Source organism: Chlamydotis macqueenii, chromosome 10, assembly GCF_036417535.1.
Source record: "Chlamydotis macqueenii isolate bChlMac1 chromosome 10, bChlMac1.mat, whole genome shotgun sequence".
Lineage (NCBI taxonomy): Eukaryota > Metazoa > Chordata > Aves > Otidiformes > Otididae > Chlamydotis > Chlamydotis macqueenii.
This window is the reverse complement of record NC_141565.1, coordinates 14915630-14935121: the sequence shown is the minus strand read 5'-3', so window position 1 is coordinate 14935121 and position 19492 is coordinate 14915630. Positions and strand designations below refer to the sequence as shown.

The 19492-nt window shown below is 41.5% G+C and overlaps 1 protein-coding gene across 1 annotated transcript in view; it reads right to left on the bottom strand.

Moving 5' to 3' along the window:
* PTPRG (protein tyrosine phosphatase receptor type G) overlaps window positions 1–19492 on the bottom strand; it is a 401938-nt gene that overhangs the window by 179835 nt on the left and 202611 nt on the right. The window contains exons 3-4 of the mRNA XM_086755857.1: window positions 5508–5687; window positions 312–460 (exon numbers count right to left, since the gene is read on the bottom strand). Of these exons, the coding sequence (XP_086611983.1) occupies window positions 312–460; window positions 5508–5687 (329 nt within the window). The remainder of the gene's footprint in view (window positions 1–311; window positions 461–5507; window positions 5688–19492) is intronic.

The window sequence follows — 19492 nt, the reverse complement described above, 5'->3', positions numbered from 1 at the left end:
GAGGTCACTTTGCAGATATTTGCAAGGAGATCCTCCCACACATGGAAAGCTTATGGGAGAATCCAGAAAAGTGGCTGTTTGCAGCTTAACGCATGGGACGTGAGAACTGGCAATGCTAGCAAAGCGGAGCTCAGAGCTGACATTGCAAAAGCACATAAGAGATGATAGATAGAGCGCCGCGAGGGCCGGAAGGGCCTTGAAAGTGATATGTTCACTGAAGGAAACATTGCTCTATTTCACATTGCTCAAACTACAGCAATACATTCCGATTTTATTTTTTCAAGAACATAAGCGCATGTATTTCCACTCACCTCAACGGGGAACCTCTTGCCATTGATGCTGTGCTCAGAGCCAGCTGATCCATTGCTTTGACCCCAGTGAAACTCCACTTTCTCTGCCTTGAATCTGCCCGGCAAGCCGGCACCACTGACAAAATAATCGTCCTTCAGCAGGATAGCAACTGCACACACAGAACAAGGAGAAAGATGTTCTTAGCAGTTTTTCTGAAGCATTTACAGTTTTTTCTCATTATATTAGAATACTACGTCTATAATGCAAGTAAAATGTCTGGTCATCATTTTTGTCTTTACAGGGATTAGTTTAAAAAAAAAGTCTACAAGCAATGCTGGCTAATTATGGAAGTAATTATGAAGTTACATACAGAAAACCACAAAGTCCAAATTTCTCAAGGACTTCTTGCCCTCCTCATTAGACTTTGATTAACATCTAAATGGCACACTCCATCAAAACCTGTTTAATGTGGTTCCAGGGAATAATGGCAAACTGCGTTCTTTGGCCTTGCAAACCACTGAAGGTCTCTAGGTCACAACTTAGGAAAAGGATGGATCCTACGCTTGTTGGATTTCCCCAGTTTTCTTGGGGAGGACAAACCCCTGTGCCCTGGCCCACCCCGACTGCTGGATATAGCACGTACATTCCTTAACCTCCTTGCTCCTCCTTTCTGTAACATGGGGAGAGGGACAATAACTTTTTTGAGACCCACTCATGAGAAGTCCTCCATAAGAACTTGGATTTTATTACACTAGCTCTGACATTATGATTATGTGATTCAATAAGGGTTAAAAGGATCTTCTTTGTATTTTCTTTTCAATTCCAAAAGCCTTTGTATTTTATGCAATAATAAAAGCTGTAGGTCCAAATAGAGGGCAAAATCGTATGGTGGAAGCTGGTACATGTTGCAGGAGAGGTCTATGGTCCAGCTAAGAACTGAGCCTAGCTTTCCGAAAATTCCTGTCTGCTGCTCTCACTACATCACCATTTGCCTTTCTAGCATCTCCCGTTTTTAATACGCATGATTCCTAAAAATTACTCCTTACAAAATCCTTTCTTCTCATCCCTTACAAAACTGTTGCTTAAAAACAGAAATAAAATTAGGATTTTTTTTCTTGTAAAAGCCATTGCAGACCACTGCTTGCTGTGATTAAAGTGTTGGGTGGTTTTTTTTTTTATGGGAATAGCATAACCCACAAGGATTTCTCTGTGTTCTCAAGCCAACTGTGTCACCACAACCCGAACATTAATATAAAACCAATTTTATTATGTAAGGAGGGAGGATTCACTGCTGAAAAACCAAAAAGGGCTAGTTGTGAAATAAAAGTTATTCCTCTGTTGGTGAATCGGTGCAGGCTTCGCTGCAGGCTAGGCTTTCTGCCGCACCCGGGCTGCCCTCCCCTGAGTACAGACCCCCGGCTACAGCGGCCTCATCTCAGGCGCAACTGGGGAATTTAGAAACATCTCAACTTGAAATTGTTTATGTTAAAACCTTCGACATGTTAAATTGCATGAGATGTTCAGATATTTCTAAATTGTGCCAGGGACATCACAGGGCTATCTTCTTCCACGATTTCTGGTTCTTTCAGCACTCCCTTTGTATCACAGCATGTGCGTAGAAGATGGGTGATGCAGGACTGGCTATAGGATACTGCCTGTGTCAGCCAGGGTACCACTGCTGGCCAGTGGCTCCTTACACCAAATATGTGACAGATAAGTGACTAAAAGCACCGCTGCTCTCCTTAAAAAATTCTCAGAGAGCTCAGCAGTGTTTTAAACACTGAAAAAAATCACACTCAATTGGTTATAAATTCCATAGATAAAATTCTAGGAGTTGAGGAATACAGGAAAGCAGATTCGTTTGCATCTGTTAAAAACCTCTGTGGGGATTTAGTTGCATCTAATAAATATTTGATAGTTCCTAAATCATTTATGGCTCTGTCAGGGGTCATTTTACTTGTTTTAGATGAATAATTAAAAGGATAATTAGGAGGATGTACAATCTGAAATGTTCATCTAATTGTTCATTTTACAGTATTTCTTACACTGCTGAGCTGTTACAACACATGTTCCCATCACCTTCCTATCTCAGCAGCATCCCCTTACTGCCAGTGATTTGGGGGCTTCCCTCCTCTCCATGTGATTTCTGGTATTCAGGACTGAAATAACCAAACATCACCTTACTGGGCTTTGGGAGCCACTGCTTTTAGCCAATGATTTCTGCAGAGTGCACAGCAGGGAATCAATCCCCAAAGCCCACTAATTTAAAATATATAATTGACCACCTGCTAAAATCAAAGTAGGTGGTCCGCAGCCACCAAGATCACAATTGCATGATGCCATTTGCAGAATCAGGGCTAGAGCCTGTCATTTTCTTGAGATGAAAAATAAACATGGGTACAAAGCAGCTCTTTCCTTGCCTTTGCAGAGTGTCTCTGATGGTCAGGACCAGCCAGCACGATGCACATCACATAGGAAAAGTACTTAACAAAAACACACCTCTGGCAGAAATTGTAGTAGGTTTCTGTAAATGGAAGGAGTTTTTAGAAGTTCCCAGTGACCTAAAAGGGGTAAAGTGGCAAGGTCTGCGTAATGCTGGCGAGGGTACTGCTCCCACAGGCGCTCTTCCCACAGGGCAGGTTGGGCTCAAAGCAGCCTCGTCAGCCTCAGGCCCGGCTGACACCAGCTAACACTTAATTACAAGGTGGCACAAGTGAAAACAACTAATGCAAATGCAACTACGAAACGTGCTTATGCTCTCCAAATGATCTTTACCACTTAGGAACCAGCTACTACAGTGATGAAACCAAACGCGCATTAGTGCCTTTGCCAGTGTAATCACGCACAAAAGCATTTCTAGTTGAGACAGGAGCTTAATAAATCCATTTCCATTTTCTGAATGAAATGCTCTTTTCTGTACATTGCCTGCCCTTTACCTGTTATGAGGCAGGGGGAAAACAAGAAAGAGCACAACAAATCTAAAGAGCAATAACCTTTTTACCTTTTAACATTTCTGAGCATAAAAATAACTAATTGCTCTATCCTAAAAAAATTTACTAGGTCCAATAGCAATAACAATAACCCAAGCAACACATTTCCCTGCCAGTTAATGAGCATCAAGGATAAGGGCCTTTGGCTTTCCCTTGGACCCCTGTCTGTTTTAACCAGTCATTAATTGCTGAGAAATGCCCTCTACATCCATCACTATCGCTTAAACAGATAGTCAGTTTACTGTCTCTGTCAGTCTGCAGTATGAAGGTCTCATGTGGCCATCTGCTCCAAAACTCCGCTGCCAAAATGCACCACAATTTATGGCACAACCTGCCTCCATGTTCTACCCACAAGCCAAAACATCCTACTTGGTTTGCTGCTCTACCACTTACCACCTTAAAAATTAATCCCAGGCAAGTTTCTTCTAAAGGTCAGAAAACCAAGAAAAGGAATAGGGCTGGATGAAATAAGGGAGGAGTTAAGACCTCAGCAGAAGAAATCAGGGATGACAGCAAGGCAAAGAGAGTTTTCACGTTACCAGTAAAAGGCCGTAAGTTACCACAAAAGTGACAGTTACTGTTGCTCTGCGAAGCAATAACTTGTCAGCAAAAATCCATACCCCAATGGGTGAGGAAATCAAATACAGCAGCAGTGCTAAAATCACCCAGCAGAGGAGACTGAAGACACAGCTTGCTTTGCCAGCTGTGTGGAGACCGGAAAAGTTGCTGGCATGTTTCGGTTCGACATGGCTTCCCTATTATACGTGCGGCAGCGTGTTCCTATTGCACGTACAGTGTAGCATTAGCATCTCTTTTAGAATAGCACCATCACTTTTTCGTGGTACTTCTAATTACGTTTATTGCGGGTTACTACAAACACCCCTCTGTGACCAAAAGGGCAGGCTGTACAACATGAATAGATTAATTAAGCACCAAATTTCCATAGCATTCAGCCTTGCCTGAACCTCACGTTGGTACAAAGGGCAACAAAGTCAGAATTTCAAAGCAAACAGGAACACTTCTTAGTGAAGCTGGAAGAAAAAAAACCTCTCCGTAATGGATCAAAAACCCAAGCTCTGCCTCGTGGCGGTTTATGCTAACTGGATTTGCTTTGCACTGCAAGAAAACCCGATCACAGCCTGTCACTCCATCTCATCTGAGGGGCAATAACTCAACTCCTGAATCGCTAAGATTCTGAATCGCTGGAACTGGATCTGAAGCGCTCGCTGGACACCAGGTTACGGCTCAGATCCAAAGTGCGCTGGATGCAGTGGGTGTATCTGAGGTCACGCTGCGTGCGCAGCTGGGTTGCAAACTCCCGGAGCAGGTACATGCCCTGGGTTTTGCTAGCAGACCTGTGACTAGGGACATGTTACATAAAGCACTAGAGAGATGCCTGTTGCATGTTAATAAAGATAAAAATACACTTCCAATAAATAAAATTGAATTAGTGGTTTAATCCAATTCCCTAAAAATATTTGATCTTGTCAAATGAAGAGGGTGGCCTTATAATTTCTGCTTTTTACATTTTTAGAATTAAAGAGTAATCAAATGCATATGGCTTTGCATATAAATCAACCTTGACCTTTCAGTGAACTGTTTTGGTAAAAATAAGCTGTACTCTGTTCTTTTCTCTAAAAGCTAGAACAGACAGAGCAGAAAAGGATTCAGTTCAGTGGCAAACATAGTGTTATAATCATATCAGAAACACATTAGTAAGCCCCCAATACTCTGAGCAGTTATTGCTCTTTCTTCTCTAAAACCTCCCAATTTCTAAGACTTCCCCTTTCCTACAAAAGCCTGAGCCTTGCATTTCAGCGTTCTTTTGGATTAGATGTTACAGCTTCCCAAAGCTGATAATTCAAGGTTACACCTTGAAACTCTTAAACTCTTATACAGCCTTTTATTCTGAGGAACAACTGACTACCAAGAGAATTATTTTATGCTGAGAACCTTAAAAAAAACCCCAAAAAAAGCCCAGCCCACCTTTAAAAAAAACCCCTTAAAATCAATCTGCAGAACGAGCTTGCACAGAATGCAGAGGCAGAGATAGGTGGCTGCTGCTGAAAAACTATATTTTAAAAAAAAAAAAAAAAAAAAAAAAAAAAAAAAAAAAAGGCAGCAAAACCCAAACAGCAGAACAATGAAAAAGGAGCAGGGTGGAACATGGCTTGAGATTTTAATCGACTGCAGGCAGGCTATGGAGACAAACAGAAAAGAACATACCTGTTTTTCCCGTGTTTTTCATCCAAGTCTTGTTCGAAGATTCATTGTCAAAACCATCAAGCTGCAGTTCTTGATACTCAACGCCAACATGCGCTTGATGGTCTACGATGTCGATGGGAGATTGGTGAGACCCTCCGCACTTCTCGCTGGAAGTAACCCAGTGCTCGGGACCATAGGTACCTGTCAAAAAATAGCAACACCAATTAACTTTCCAGTGGCTCAGTAACTCTGGATAACTCTTAAGTAAGAGGATGAAGCACTTAAGCTCCCCAGGTAACTCCACCGCAGTTACACTTCTTGCGTTTGAAAGAGGTTAAGACTCGTAAGCGCAGGATGAGATTGAAATCCATTAGCTTTGCACAGTACTCCAACTTTGCCTCTAGCAGTAACGAACAATGGCCTCTTTTTTTTCTTTTTTTTAAATTACTATTCTATAAAACTATCTGCAATTCCCAAGTTTCCCTGGTGCGCATGTTATGAATTAGCAGGGTGTTACAGACACTTTCCTAAAGCTTCAGCCTTAATGTATTAGTCTACAGTTTACCTTTTCACATGAGACAAATAACGTACCAGCTACCACCATTAACTAACTCAGCTTAGGTAATATGATCTTTATTAATGATCTCATTTCTTTTGGAGGTTTTGAAGAAAGAAAGGATGAAAATAAAGAATTAAGCTAAATGTGTATTAGGAAATTTGGAGAGAACAACAAAGCAAAAAAACAAATAAATACATGAGTCGGGATGGAGGAAGCTAAGAGAACAATGGCCTGTCAGGAAAATAATGTAACTTTCTTTTGCTGATGCTCTTACATCAGTTTTCTGTTCTCCTTATCAGCACAGTCTATTCTCACCTGATGTAAACTACTCTCTCTAAACAAGCCAAGTCAAACAGAGGCAGTAACTGAGAAGCTCTGAGGACCGATGGGCAGCGTCTGGCACGTGCCTGTCCCTGGGCACAGCAGAGCCAACCGCATTACATGACAGCTAGCCAAAAGGAGACACAGAGCCAAACACTATCACCTCTCCTTCCCACCACACCCCTCTACTCCTTTTTGCTTCTAAAAAAATTACAGGGACGAGTTTAAGTTCTGGAAAGCAATATAGGCTCCCGTAATTTGTGAGCCCATCACTAGCCACCATGGAGGGTCATGAACAGAAGAGCAAGGTAGACCTGCAAAGAGCAATGACAGCAGCAGCCTCTGTCCCCAGCACATCAGGGAACTCATGCGCTCGGCAGAACGCTTTAAAGCATTTGTCAGTAGTTTCAGATATTGCTGTTATCACAGCTGTCTGCCCAGCCCACAAAGCACAGGAGCAGGAGCGCATCCTGCGCCTGCTCTGCAGCTTTCGCCAGCTCCAGACGACTTTTCAGTGTGTCAACGTGAGTCCTCAACCCCTAAACTGCTTAACAGAATTTCACACCTGGATTGCATTGGCACCGCTGCAGGGAGAAGGGAAGCAGTAGTGTCTCACGGTGGGGTGGCGGAGCTGCGAGAGGTCTGTCACAAACCTCCGCTAAATCTGCCAGAGGTTGTCTGCCATGGCCTTAACTCACCCTGCCCATTCCAGGGGTTCTCCAGCATGAACAGTCAATAAAAATAATAGGTAAAAATAAAACATTTCAGGCAAGGACCCTGCCATCTCCACCACATACTAGCTCTAGATGCAATGGAACACCGGGGACATTCAGCAGTACACGCAGGAGGATTTCCAACGAATTTCAAATTTTTCTTATGACCTCCCTCTCCAACTCTTAAATTGTATTAACAGAGACTAAGAGATTATCTTCCTATAAGTGCAAACAGCGGTTTAAGCTCCTGAAATAACAGCACAGAGCATTTTTCACTCACGGTTCTCAAAGTGCTTTACAGCAGGGATCAGCAACGTTATCCTCATGTAAAGTCAGGGAAATGGATGGCCTGAGAAGGGAAGCAGTTTGCCCAAGTTCTTCTACCAAAACCAAGAACTCAGTTCTCCTGAGACCCCTGATGCCATCCCTGTATCGCAGCCCCAGCCACGCAGGCAAACAGCAGTACATGATGTACCCATATGCATTTATTACCCTAGCATCTCAGAAGCACGTGTAAATTCAGTTAGTGCCATCCAAGCCCAGCGGCTGTGAAGGCCAGTTTCTTTGGCTCCTGGGTTTTAACCTGTCTGGGTGCAAAACGCATTCCTCCTATCTGCCTGTGGGCTAATGCAGGACACTTAATCCACAGCCAGATTTTGTGCCGTTCTCATCGCACACAAATGCTATGTTGTAACCAAAACAGCAACAAGGAAGTGTTTTGCTTTCAACTACAATTAAGCAAAACTGCAACATCCTTTAAAAATAATTCACATTATCTGCCCAGGTCAAAAATCAGTTTCGTTTATCTCATGGGTTCAACTTGTCAGCAAAAGCCACTTCCGGTTAATTTCCCGATGTACCACGACCACGGAGAACAGAATTCTCAAAAACCCTGCATGGGGAAAACCAAACACATTCCACTCGAACACAGATATTTTCCTGAATCAGGACGCTCTTAGTAACTGGTTTGCAGTGAATTAATTCGCAATCCAGCTTTACTTTTCATGTCACCCCGCACTGACTCCATGAAATTTGGGAATTTGCTTTAAAATGTTTACTACTACACATAATCATCAAACCTGCCAGCTCCTGGGTTTTGGCTTCGTTATAAACACGCGGTGAGCTTTTCAAAAGCACTCTGCTCACAGAGGCTATCGCTGTGGTTTCAGCTGTGCATTCAAAAGGAGCTGTGCACTCAAATTTTTCTTTTTTAAAGTATTTTGGTGACCCAAAATATGGGTCACCAAAATGACTTTTTTTTTTTTCTTTTTTTTTTTTTGAGTAGGTGGATTTATTCTAACAGGGACTGTAGGGTTCCTTCCATACATCTTGTCACAAAGACTTTGGTTTTGGGTTTGTTTTTTTTCTTAAGTATAGCCAGCTCTCAACCAATTTGCAGTGAAAACTGTCTTGTCAAAATGAATAAAATAAGCCATAAGGGTAAACAAACAAACCAACCAACCAACCACCGTGCTGAATTAAAACCTCAGGTGACTTAGCTACCTGGACTGACTCTCACTGAAATGTAGTTTTTCCACAGACCTTTAAAGGCTTTATATAATTTCAGAAAAACATTCAATCTGCTTTTAAAAAAATTAAATTAACTTGTTTGGATTAATTTAATAGTAATATATCTGTTTCTATAAAAATAGTAGCTTCACCTGATTCTAAATCCAAATTCATGTGATACTATTAGTTTTCATGCCTAAAATGTTTCTATATTGGTGCTGAATTATTAAAGAATAAATCGAATGCAATGAAGCTCTCTCAGCAATTCAAAACTCCAGCTTAGCGCTGGTGCTGCGACTCCAAGTCCTGACATCCCAAATGGCAGTCAGAAGGCTAAGCTCTGATTTAGAGGTTCAAGACCTGCTAGTTAAAATCAGCACAGGATTTTATAAACAGCTAGGTTTTCCATTAATTTCTTCCAGAAGTTTTTGATATGCAAATTACTACATGCAATATGACCGACACCATTATGGCAGCAATTCTAGACAGAAATAGAGGCCGTGATCCCAACATCTCCATTCCCAACAGCGCAGGACTGGGGCCATCCCAGCTTTAACAATCAGTGTGAAAAGGGGAAAGGGGGTGGGAAGAATTTTTGTTTGTTTGTTTGTTTGAAACCAAAGTAAATAAATTATATCCCCTACCTTAGAAAAAATAAGCTCAACAACCTATGAAATGTAATCAAGAGTAGCGCAGTGGGATTCATTTATTCACTGGTAGCCATCAGAAGGTTTAAGCCTAACTGCCTGCTTTTTTCCATGGACATTCAAGTGCAGTTTTAATTGAAACTGATCTTCCACCACAGATTTCAAATTAATTCTTCTTCCAAATGTCTCATGCTCCAGACATCCTTGCTTTGCAAAAAAACCCTATATCATTAGAGGAGGAAATAGAACACTTTTTCTAAGCTTGCAGGTATTGATTACCTATTCCTTCCATCAAAGCACAATTGCCATTCTGCACTGTATAAATCTCTTCAGCGTTAGACACTTTATAAAGTACTGAGAATTATATCATTAATCATTTGCAGTTGCACCTGTCTTGCTTTATTGAATTCTTTGTTTTTTAGAGCTTTAAATAAATGCTTTTAAATAAAAACATGACACTAAATAAAGACTCTGTTTCACTTAAACCTAGTAAAAAAAAAATAAATCCCTTCATTCTGTGTGTGACATTTACCCATCTGAAACAGAGTAACTTACAGCTATTCGTATTTCATTTTTTCCAACAGTAAGCTTGGTGGCTTTAATCAAATAAAATTTGGAATGAATCTGAATTGGCCTTTTAAGGACTGACAAATAATTCTGTTTTCAAAAGCCCAGACAAGTTCAGACCCCTCACCTCTGTTGGTAAATAATACACATTTCCACAGAGATGATGGGATGCAAAAGAGCCATAGGGACGATTGCTCCGTTCCCTGGCTCGGGCTGGTGCAGAGGACGGACCACCTTCTCCACCCAACCCCAGTAACTCCAGCCCCATTGAAATCCTGTGTCCCCTTACAGCTGAGGGAGCCACAGAGCCCATCAATCTCCCAGGCCTGGCAACCCCAGGAGCTCACTTTGGATTGCAGTCAGGTGTCTGTGGACTTGACCTTATCTCTGCTGAAATTGGGGGCAAAAGGGCTGCTGGTTTCCAAGGTGCGAAGGCAGAGCTGGCATCAGGAACCTCAGCAACTTCTTACATGTGATATTCCAAACACCGCCTAACGCCAGAGATGTTATCATCCACTCTCTTCTGAAATTACTTGATGCTTCCTAGATTGATTCTGCATTCTTTTCTCATGCAAAAATCTCTCTCAATGACTGCAGTATCTTTAATAGTTTTTTAATACACAGGCTGCTCTTTAAATAGAATCCAAGATTAAATTTTTTTCTTCTTTTTACTGTACAACCTAAACAATGAGCAGTCTTCATTAATGAAAAACCATTAAAATAATGTATTCTGCCAAAATCTAATTAAAGCTTGTATAAAAACTTCCACTTAAAAAACCCCTAAAATATATTTATTTTCATTCCACTATCTTTTGTTTAAAACATCTCTTATTAAAACTGCTGTCATTTCCTTGATTTTAAATAATTTTCAAGCGAATGGCTCAGCTACTCTGACACAGAGCGGTGTGTAACAGACATGCCTTTACCCAACATCCAGATACAGTTTAACAGATGTTAGTAATTTATGAGTAATGTGATGTTGATAATTTATTTACAAGTTGAGAAAGAAGTAGAAATACGAACACTTAATCTTTAAAATTTCACTTGTTTTTAACATTTTCACAGAAATCTGACTTTAAACTTCAGATCTGGCATGTAAAGTAGTAGTTTAGGGGTTTTAACTTTGGATATATTTTATTATTTGTTCTTTTTTTTTTTAACAAAATTATCTCAGACAAGTCTATTTGACGCCTCTTTTCGTTTTTGGATGAAAATTGTAGTAATGGTGGCAAAGCAATAAAACCCCCTCACTTCTGCAAATAAAGCAATTTAGCTTGGGCACTCCATTGGGACATCCTGTCCCATCATCTCAATACGGGAGATCATTCGCCTGTGATTACTGCACGGAATGGCAGCTACGACCTGCCCAGCCATCTCAGTATTTAGCTGAGTGACACCGAAGATGTGAATCTCTGCCTCTGAGTCCCCGTCGTACTTGAACTGCTCTGTTCACAAGCCAAATCTCAAGAAACACTGAAAAGAAACGTCACCACCAGTAAACAAATCTTGTCCCTTTTTTTTTTTTTCCACACTGAAAAAGAGCAAGGAAGTGGTGTCCTTGCTCAGCTACTAAGCAGAGAAATTCAACAGTAGGCTGAATTTTCAAACAAGAAAAAAAAAATCATTTAAAACAATCAAATACCAGTGAAATTCACTACAGAACCAAATGGCTTTTAAGATCCTTCAAAAATCTCAGTCTGGGGCTTTTCTCTGTTACCTAGGGCAAAAAGACTGAAGCTGTTACTTGAAGCCATAAGCCAAGACTTCACCATCACTTTTGCCATATAAAAGGATCTTATTCAGTAAGCCCAGGAAGGCACCAAAGGAAGGTGCTTATGCCACGTGAGTTACGACAGCAGGCAAGGCACCTACTGCAAATCCAGATCAGCCGAAAAATCAGCCTCCTTTCACCCTCTCCCTTCAGTTAACTCCTACAAAGAAGAAATAAAGTGAACCCCGTAGGATGAAACCTAAAGACTACATTCAGATATAAGGCAGAAAAGAATGATTTGAATAACACATCTCTTGCTGAGCGATTTACCATGAGGCTGCAGGGGTAAAGGTATAAAAATCCCTGAAGACCTTGATAAAAATCAGTGGCATCTTTCAGGGGCCTTCCCATTACAGAGCAAGCAATCAAGTTGTTGAATCATTATATTAGGGGGAAAAGTTGCTGAAATTATACTGTCTTGCTATAAAATGATGGCATACCAAAAATCAAAGAGATGGAGAATGAGAGCCTGCAGTTACGAGTTCACAGTGCTGTTGTGAACAAAGATTTCAGGATTTCCTATCCTGAGGGAAAAGGGCTTTTCATTTTATTATTCTCTGTCATCACTCTGTTTAACATAAGACACTTACACTTGCAGAAAATTCCAATTACTGCTTGAAAAATGAGACCGAACACCAAGAGCAAGATCCTGAAGAGCTTGCAGAGACCCAAACAGGTCTCAGCATCATCTGGGCTGTAAGCTCAGTACAGAAAAGAGCGTGCAAGACACGCGAGAGTCATAAAGAGCCAAGGACAGGTTTTTGGAGACTGAAAGAAAATTTCCCCAAGAACAATCTCTGATAAGGGATATCTTAACCGGCAGTTGTTGGAACAAACACAAATACAGGAAGACGGAACAAAAAGGGTTTGGATTTAGATAACCTTTGAGAAACTGCTAGCAGCAACATCAGCAGCACAGGTGCCTCCTTTCTGCACCAGTGCCACCACGCCCACAGAAATGCCCAGTCGCGGGGCTGCAAAACCAAAGCTGGTCTCCAGACTGATTTTGTCAGTTATACTGTCTCTGCCAAAGCGTGGCAGATGCAAAGAGAGAAAGAAAGGCTTTAAACCACGCTCCTAAATATAAACTATCTTATAGTGCCTGCAGCTTTTAAACCTGAAGACAGTGAGGTGTGTGTTCTCCTTAAATTTTCATATCCACAGATGCTACAATTACTGCTAGGTTCTTTAATTAAACCTTCTAACCTTCAATTATATTTGCCAAAATTTTTATTGTACATGTTTTCAAAATTTTTGTATTCCTTAGTATATATGTGAACATCTGTATTACAGTCACAAACACCATGTTTTTTTAATATATATCCCCCTATACTTATACATAATTTCTGCATCCTAATTTCTTTTCTCAGAAAAGTAGGAAGCTGCCATGAATCTTGCATGAAGCTCCCACTGTACCTATCAACCTGCCAGTAGCACAAATGTATGATAAATATCCAACATCAGGAAACACCAGGACCTTAAGACAAATGTTGCAGGAAGCTCACAATAAAGTGGACTAAGCGTAATTACTAAAACAAGCTTTTTCCATAAACATTTCAAGTTTCAGCATTTGTGAGCTGAATAATTTACCACCATACAAAAGTGAAAATGGTACTAAGTTCAGCTGTGCTGGCAAAATAGTTTGGGGGTTTTTAAGGGGTGTCTCCCACAATAAACTCTTGATAGCCGCAACTAATGAGCTATTCAGTTTTGTAACTCTAATATTTCAAAAATGTTTATATTAAGCACAGAGCACAATAATATCAGTGAAATTATTATGCAGAACTCATTGAGTGGGAGGATAAATTGTGGTACAGAAGGTGCCTACTGGTGGCAAGTGACTGAGACAATACACATCTACATGCTCTGTTTTTTATAATTTTCTGCATTTTTAATAAATGTATCTGACATCTCACACCATTCATTTCGTAACTGTCTGAAGTTTAAAAACTGCTCACCCCTGAGCTGCATATAATAAACGAGGTGATAACTTACAATATAAGGAGAAAACAGGAGATTAATTTATATGAAGACATTGTAAATTAACTTTCTTCTATTCCTACACTAGTTGAGTAAAGCTCCATGAAGGCTAGAGAGAGACATAAAAATAGATTTTTTTTCCTAAATATAATTTTAAAAAGTATAAATCTTAATGGAAATTACTCAATGAAGATGTATTATCAATCAGTGCAGCAGTTCAATGGCAGCACTTTGCGCTGCTGGGAGGAAGACATCCATTTCAGTAATGGGTGCCTCAGCCAGGGCACGGGTGCCTCAGCCAGGTCGTGTCTGGGACAACTTTCTCCGCAGAAGGGTCTCGCTCTCTCCCAGTTCCTTTTCTTCCTTTACAGGGTAATAGCTGCATAATGATGGACCTTGACAGTGGAAATACTTGTATTGCTTTAGGGCCCAAATACAGCAGAAGGAAGAGGGGGTCCATTCTTCCACGTACAGAGCAAACAGCTCCTGGCTCAAAAAGCTCACAACTGAACAATGTCAGACAGAGCTGCCAGGAACTCAGCACGAAGCACCTCAAATCTGAAAACATGCAACCTCCCCTATTCTGAAACAACTTTGCTCCATGCTCTCTCCTCCACAGCCATCTCCCTGAGCCGGATAACGCACTAGAACACCAGAAGCGCGATCAACCTTCCCATGGGACAGAAGTGAAAGGAAACACTGATTCTTCCAAAGAGCAAAGGTAAAAGAAAAAATGAGCCTAGTCTTTCATGGAATTGAACAGATGAAGAAGTAGCCCAAGCACATGTAACACTAATGTAAACTCTGGTCCCATCTGGGCTCTTCCACAGAGAAGGCACAGCATGAAAAAAAAGCTCTGAGAAAATAAAACAGAGGAAATAAGAGGAAGAAACTGGACAGGAAATTTTCCCACCCAAGAGCTGTTAGATGCAGATGGAAGCCTGAGGGGCTTCAAGACGACTTTGTTGAAAGAAGAGGAAGGAAGAGGATCTGAGATGGGCTTGGTGCTAATTGCAGCACCCCTTGCCAACACCCAGGGCAGCAGAGCAAGGGGCCAAGCAGACAGCTTGCCGCTCTGTGACCTTGCCACCAGACTGTGGTTGATGGCCCCTCCGGGACCCAGCCTGAGCCAAAACCGGGCAGCAGCCTGTTTTGATAGAGAGACCGCAGGCTGCAGGAGGACTGAGACAAGAGGAAAACCTGCAAAACCAGGCATCGTGGGCTAAGGAACCCTTTTATGGGGATGTGTTGTCTTTAAACCAGAGATCTTGGCTCGTTCGAGGGCTTGACTGAGACCCTGCTGAAGCATCAAAGCTCCCGTGCTGCTGAACTTGCCCAGTGGATCAGAGATGAACGCTGAGCGACAGTGACGTTAACAAACCGTGACATTTAAGTCAGGAAATCTTGAATTCCCATCTTGCTTCTCTGTCTCCTTCCTACCACCAGGAGCTACACGCTCCATTTCACTCCCTTCCTTTATAAAAGGGAGAAGTTCACCTGTCTCATCAGAGCATCTGCAAGGATTGCTCAAAACTTGAGAAGAGCTGCAGAGATAAAAAGCTCAGTAACTGTGCAAGACCCAACCGTCCCACTATGGACCTCAGTACTGCCTGCAAACATTTAGGAAAAACACAGTTCCAATTATTTCTCAAAGCACCACAGACCTGAATCCTACTACTTCTCACGTGTACCCTTAATAGCCTTGATCTCACCAAAGAAACTGCTAACGTAAATGATGCCTCACTGTAACTTAATTACCTCCAATTTAGGTGGGTATGGGAACAGAAAGTACCTTTTCTTGATTCCCATCTGTTCCTCGTAACTAACCAAAGAAGCCTTCCCCAGAGCTTTGTCTCTGAAAGCCAGCATGGAAAAAAAAAAGAAAAGGAGGAGGAAAGAAAGGAAAAAAATTTATATTTTTATTGAATTTTTGCAGGATGTTGGTTAATAAAAACACCCACAGAGAGCACAGAGCAATAAGAGAAAGGGAATAAAGGGAGAGAGGGCTGATATCAATAAAGCCTATCCAGAGGCACTGGTGGAGTGAAAGTACTCATGGTTTCAAAAACCTCCTACAAATATGATTTTTCACTTGTTGCTTTGTCTCAGGTTTAAAATTTACAAAAACCAGTAGTGTCCTAAGCACAGAGTGGCTTAAAAGATTAAATCAGGAAGATAAAATTATCTGTTGCTGAAACACATCGCCTTCAGCTTTCCAGTTCCCCTCTGTTGATCCTAATGTGACCAAAAGACAGTCACCATACCAGGACCTTATTGTTTAATTATATCCCCAACAGCACTGCAGTCCCTGAAATCACTCACTAAACCCTGACAAACGCTGGCTTTGCTACGATATTTCCTTTTTAGGTGAAAATAAACTTTTGCCCAACTAAGTTCTTAATGGCATCCCCGTTACAACAGCCTTCTCCATCCAGCTGTCCCTTTCACTAATATGCACCAGTAAAATAGCTCCCGGGAGAGTTTCTGGGAGATTGCCAGCTTTTACTTAACGACACATCATGAACCCTGGCCTCAACTGCCATTAACATTCAGTCTATGTTTCTACCATTAATTTAAGAGCGTCAGGAGTAGGAACAAATAGGAAGACAATAAGCAGCTGTAGCGTCCAGCTACGTACTGCTGGTGCTCCAGCAGCCAGCACTGCTTCTCCGGCTCCGACAGAGAACACTCACAACTGTTTTTCTCATTTTTGTCCCATATCTGCAGTTTCCAGTTTGTTACATTAAAAAAGGCTTACATTTTTCAAAAAACTGGCTTTAGTTTTTTGATTAGAAAAGTCCAGAGTTTAAAAAAAAAAAAAAAAAAAAATCAACCAAAAAACCTCCCCAACTTAAAAAAAACCAAAAAAACAAAAAAAACCCAAACCAAAACAAAAAAAACCCCATCACCCAAAAAATAACAAACCCAAGTCATGAAAAGGACCTGATGTTCCTAAGGCGGACCTTGGTCCATCACATCCCTCCTTCCTGGCTGAGTTTTAGGCAGAAGCGTGTTAGGGCTGGAGGAGAGCACCAGCAGCCCCCTTCTCCTGCCCTGCTGGACCCTGGCCCCACAGCCCTGCCCGGCGTGGACAGGCAGAGCCTCTTTGCTCCTGTCAGTGCTGCCCTGCGGCCAGTAACCTGCAAGTAAACGGCCAAGCAGCTGCTGTGGGGAAAAATCAGCTGCTGCAGAGAGCTGGCAGCAAAGCGACTGCTGTGATGGATGGAGTCGCGGCGAGCATGCAGAGTCACTCTCGCAGTACCAGTGGTGCACATTCAAACACCAAGTTCAATAACAACAAACAAAAAAAAAACCCCAAAACAAAACAAAAGGCTGGGATAAATTTGTTTTCCTCCAGTATTGCATGAACATTTCATTTAGGGACTGTCACTTTAGGGATGGTCACCCCAGCGTGCAGCTTGCAGGCTTCGAGTCACAGCTTGTCACTTGGATTAATTTTCCCCAGGGCAAGGCAAGGGCATCATCTGTCCCTTCACCTCCCTGCCTGCAGCTCCCACAGCTGCCCGCTCGCTCTGATGGGAGCATCCTCACGCACGGCCGCTGAGGATGCTCCGGAGCAAGGCAGGCGCATTTGCGCAGAGCTCCCTGCTCCTCTCGGCCGCATGCGAGGAAGGCAGCGGCCAGCTCTGAAGACGCTTCCTTGTGCTGTTAGTCACAGCAGTGTTTGTGCAGCCCACAGTGACACATACCATAAAATGGAATCTGGAGTGTATCACTTATCTGTGAAATCTGTAAGATATTGGATTTATATGGTGTCTGCAGAGCACATTAGAAGATCATCATCATCATGTCTTTTCAAGACAGCCATAATTATTCAGGCTGTTATTCTATCTCACCAGTGCTTTTGAAAAACTATTTAATATTAGCAAACCCTCACTAAAAACAATGTTTTGGTTGAGGGACTAATCTTCATATCAGTACACAGCCATACCTGGTCTTATCTACATTACCAATTCCCTGCTGATTGAGCGGATTCATTAACAACACAATCTCTGGCGACTGAAATGAAGTCTCATTCTTCGTATCACTGGTGCCTTGCTGTTTGCTTTTCCTTCACAGTGTGCACACAAGTAATTAACTTACTATGCTCTGCTAGCTCCTGACACATTACTTGGCATAGAAAAATTCACCAGCAGGTAGTTAAGCATGCAAAATATTTTCAGTCAAATGAACTTCATAACAAAGCACTACTTGGGAAAAATGTGGCTTTTTCCAATACAACGCTAACATGCACCATACCACCCGAATCAACAGGAGCTTCTCAAGTGGTAAGAGAAAAATATATCATTTCTATCACTTTTGCTCAATATGTAGAAGTTTCTTTAGGGGGAAAAACTGGCAAGCAGTAAAGATGATCACTGAGAGAACGAATGTGGATATCAACCTGAGTGGCCCTTATGAAAGTCTGACATAACAGGAGCTGACACAAGATCCATACAACATAGAAAAAAAGAGGGGAAAAACCCCCAAAGCAAAGAAGAGATTCACTTCAGTGCAGCATTACCGAGATTACTGGTGTCTGGAAGTACAGAAGAACACTGTATTTCAACTTTTATATCAAGTCAAAAAAAGATAATTTGCTATTTTAAGCCTAGAGTTCAATGACAGTGAAAACTCTGTAAATAAAAACCTGCCATTTATTATACACATCATCTAAAAGACTCCATCCAGGAACATGATTTGAAATATTCAGGTAATCTCAATAATGTCAAGGAGGTAAAACCAAGGTAAAGTTACTCCTGTGCTTATCTGTCTGTAGGATGAAAGGTTACGGTGCAAATAGATGGGGAATTACTCAGTGCAGGGATATCGGGCTGACCCTGGTGCAGGCTGGCGAGATGAAACATGAAAGGCGGCTTTTGCCTGAAGTGACAGGACTGGTACTGACTTTGATAACACCAGGACTTTCCCTTAGGAATATAAAGCCACCAGAACCTTTGTAGAGTGCTCCTCTGATCTAAACAGGCTGTAAACCATGGCTTTAGCTACCTTAATAATTTCCTCAGTACTAGGGACCAGGAAGCATGTGATTGTCATGGCACACTGACATAGCCTGGCTAGTGTCCTATAGAACAATGTTACTTGCTCTACACTGTCCTGGTCCTTCCTTTAAACCAAAACTAGCTGAAACTCCAAAATGTACATTGAAATACTTGAAAAAGGCAGGAACTTGGCTAGGATAAAGACCCATTCACAGTATTATTAATTCTAACTTTGACCTTTCATGACAAATTCTTGCTTAGAAGTTCTATGATGGTGTTGACCTAAACCAGTGGAAATTGTAATCTTTAAATTTCCTTCTACACAAGGAAAACAATCTTTCCAAAATCCTGGAAAATTAAACTTTTATTTTGCTCAGTTTTACCCAGAAGACATTTGCTCCTTTCCCCTTCATGTGCCACAAGGCATGTACCTTTGCCAAACTCAGACTGTTGTTTCAACTCATTCCGTCACAGAAGTTAGTTCCTCATGTTCCATCGCAGCAATTTTTGCTTGTGACAAAAGGAACAGATCTGTGGAGGACAGAATTCACTGTGATTTGTGTATATCATTTTCCTCTATTCCTGCACTGCTTTCAACTCGGCTCATTTAAATATAGCTCCTGTCATATCCATCATTTCCAGTTCACCTGTTATGCAGAACCACACTCTCCACCTCCAACAGCGCCAGTCTTCGCCTTGGCTGCACAGTTTATACAGATTCTCTACTCCAAGCTTGAAATTCTTATTCATTTACAAACTAGATGTTTCTTAAATGATATTGCCATTTGCTTGACAAGCATATTAATGCATGGAATAGAAACAGTTTTTGTTATTTTTAATTTTCATCAAAATTTAACTACCTCACTTAATAGTCACTGGCATCCTTGATAGTTACTCAGGTCTGTAAACAGATCGCTACATCAAGGTAAACCTTGT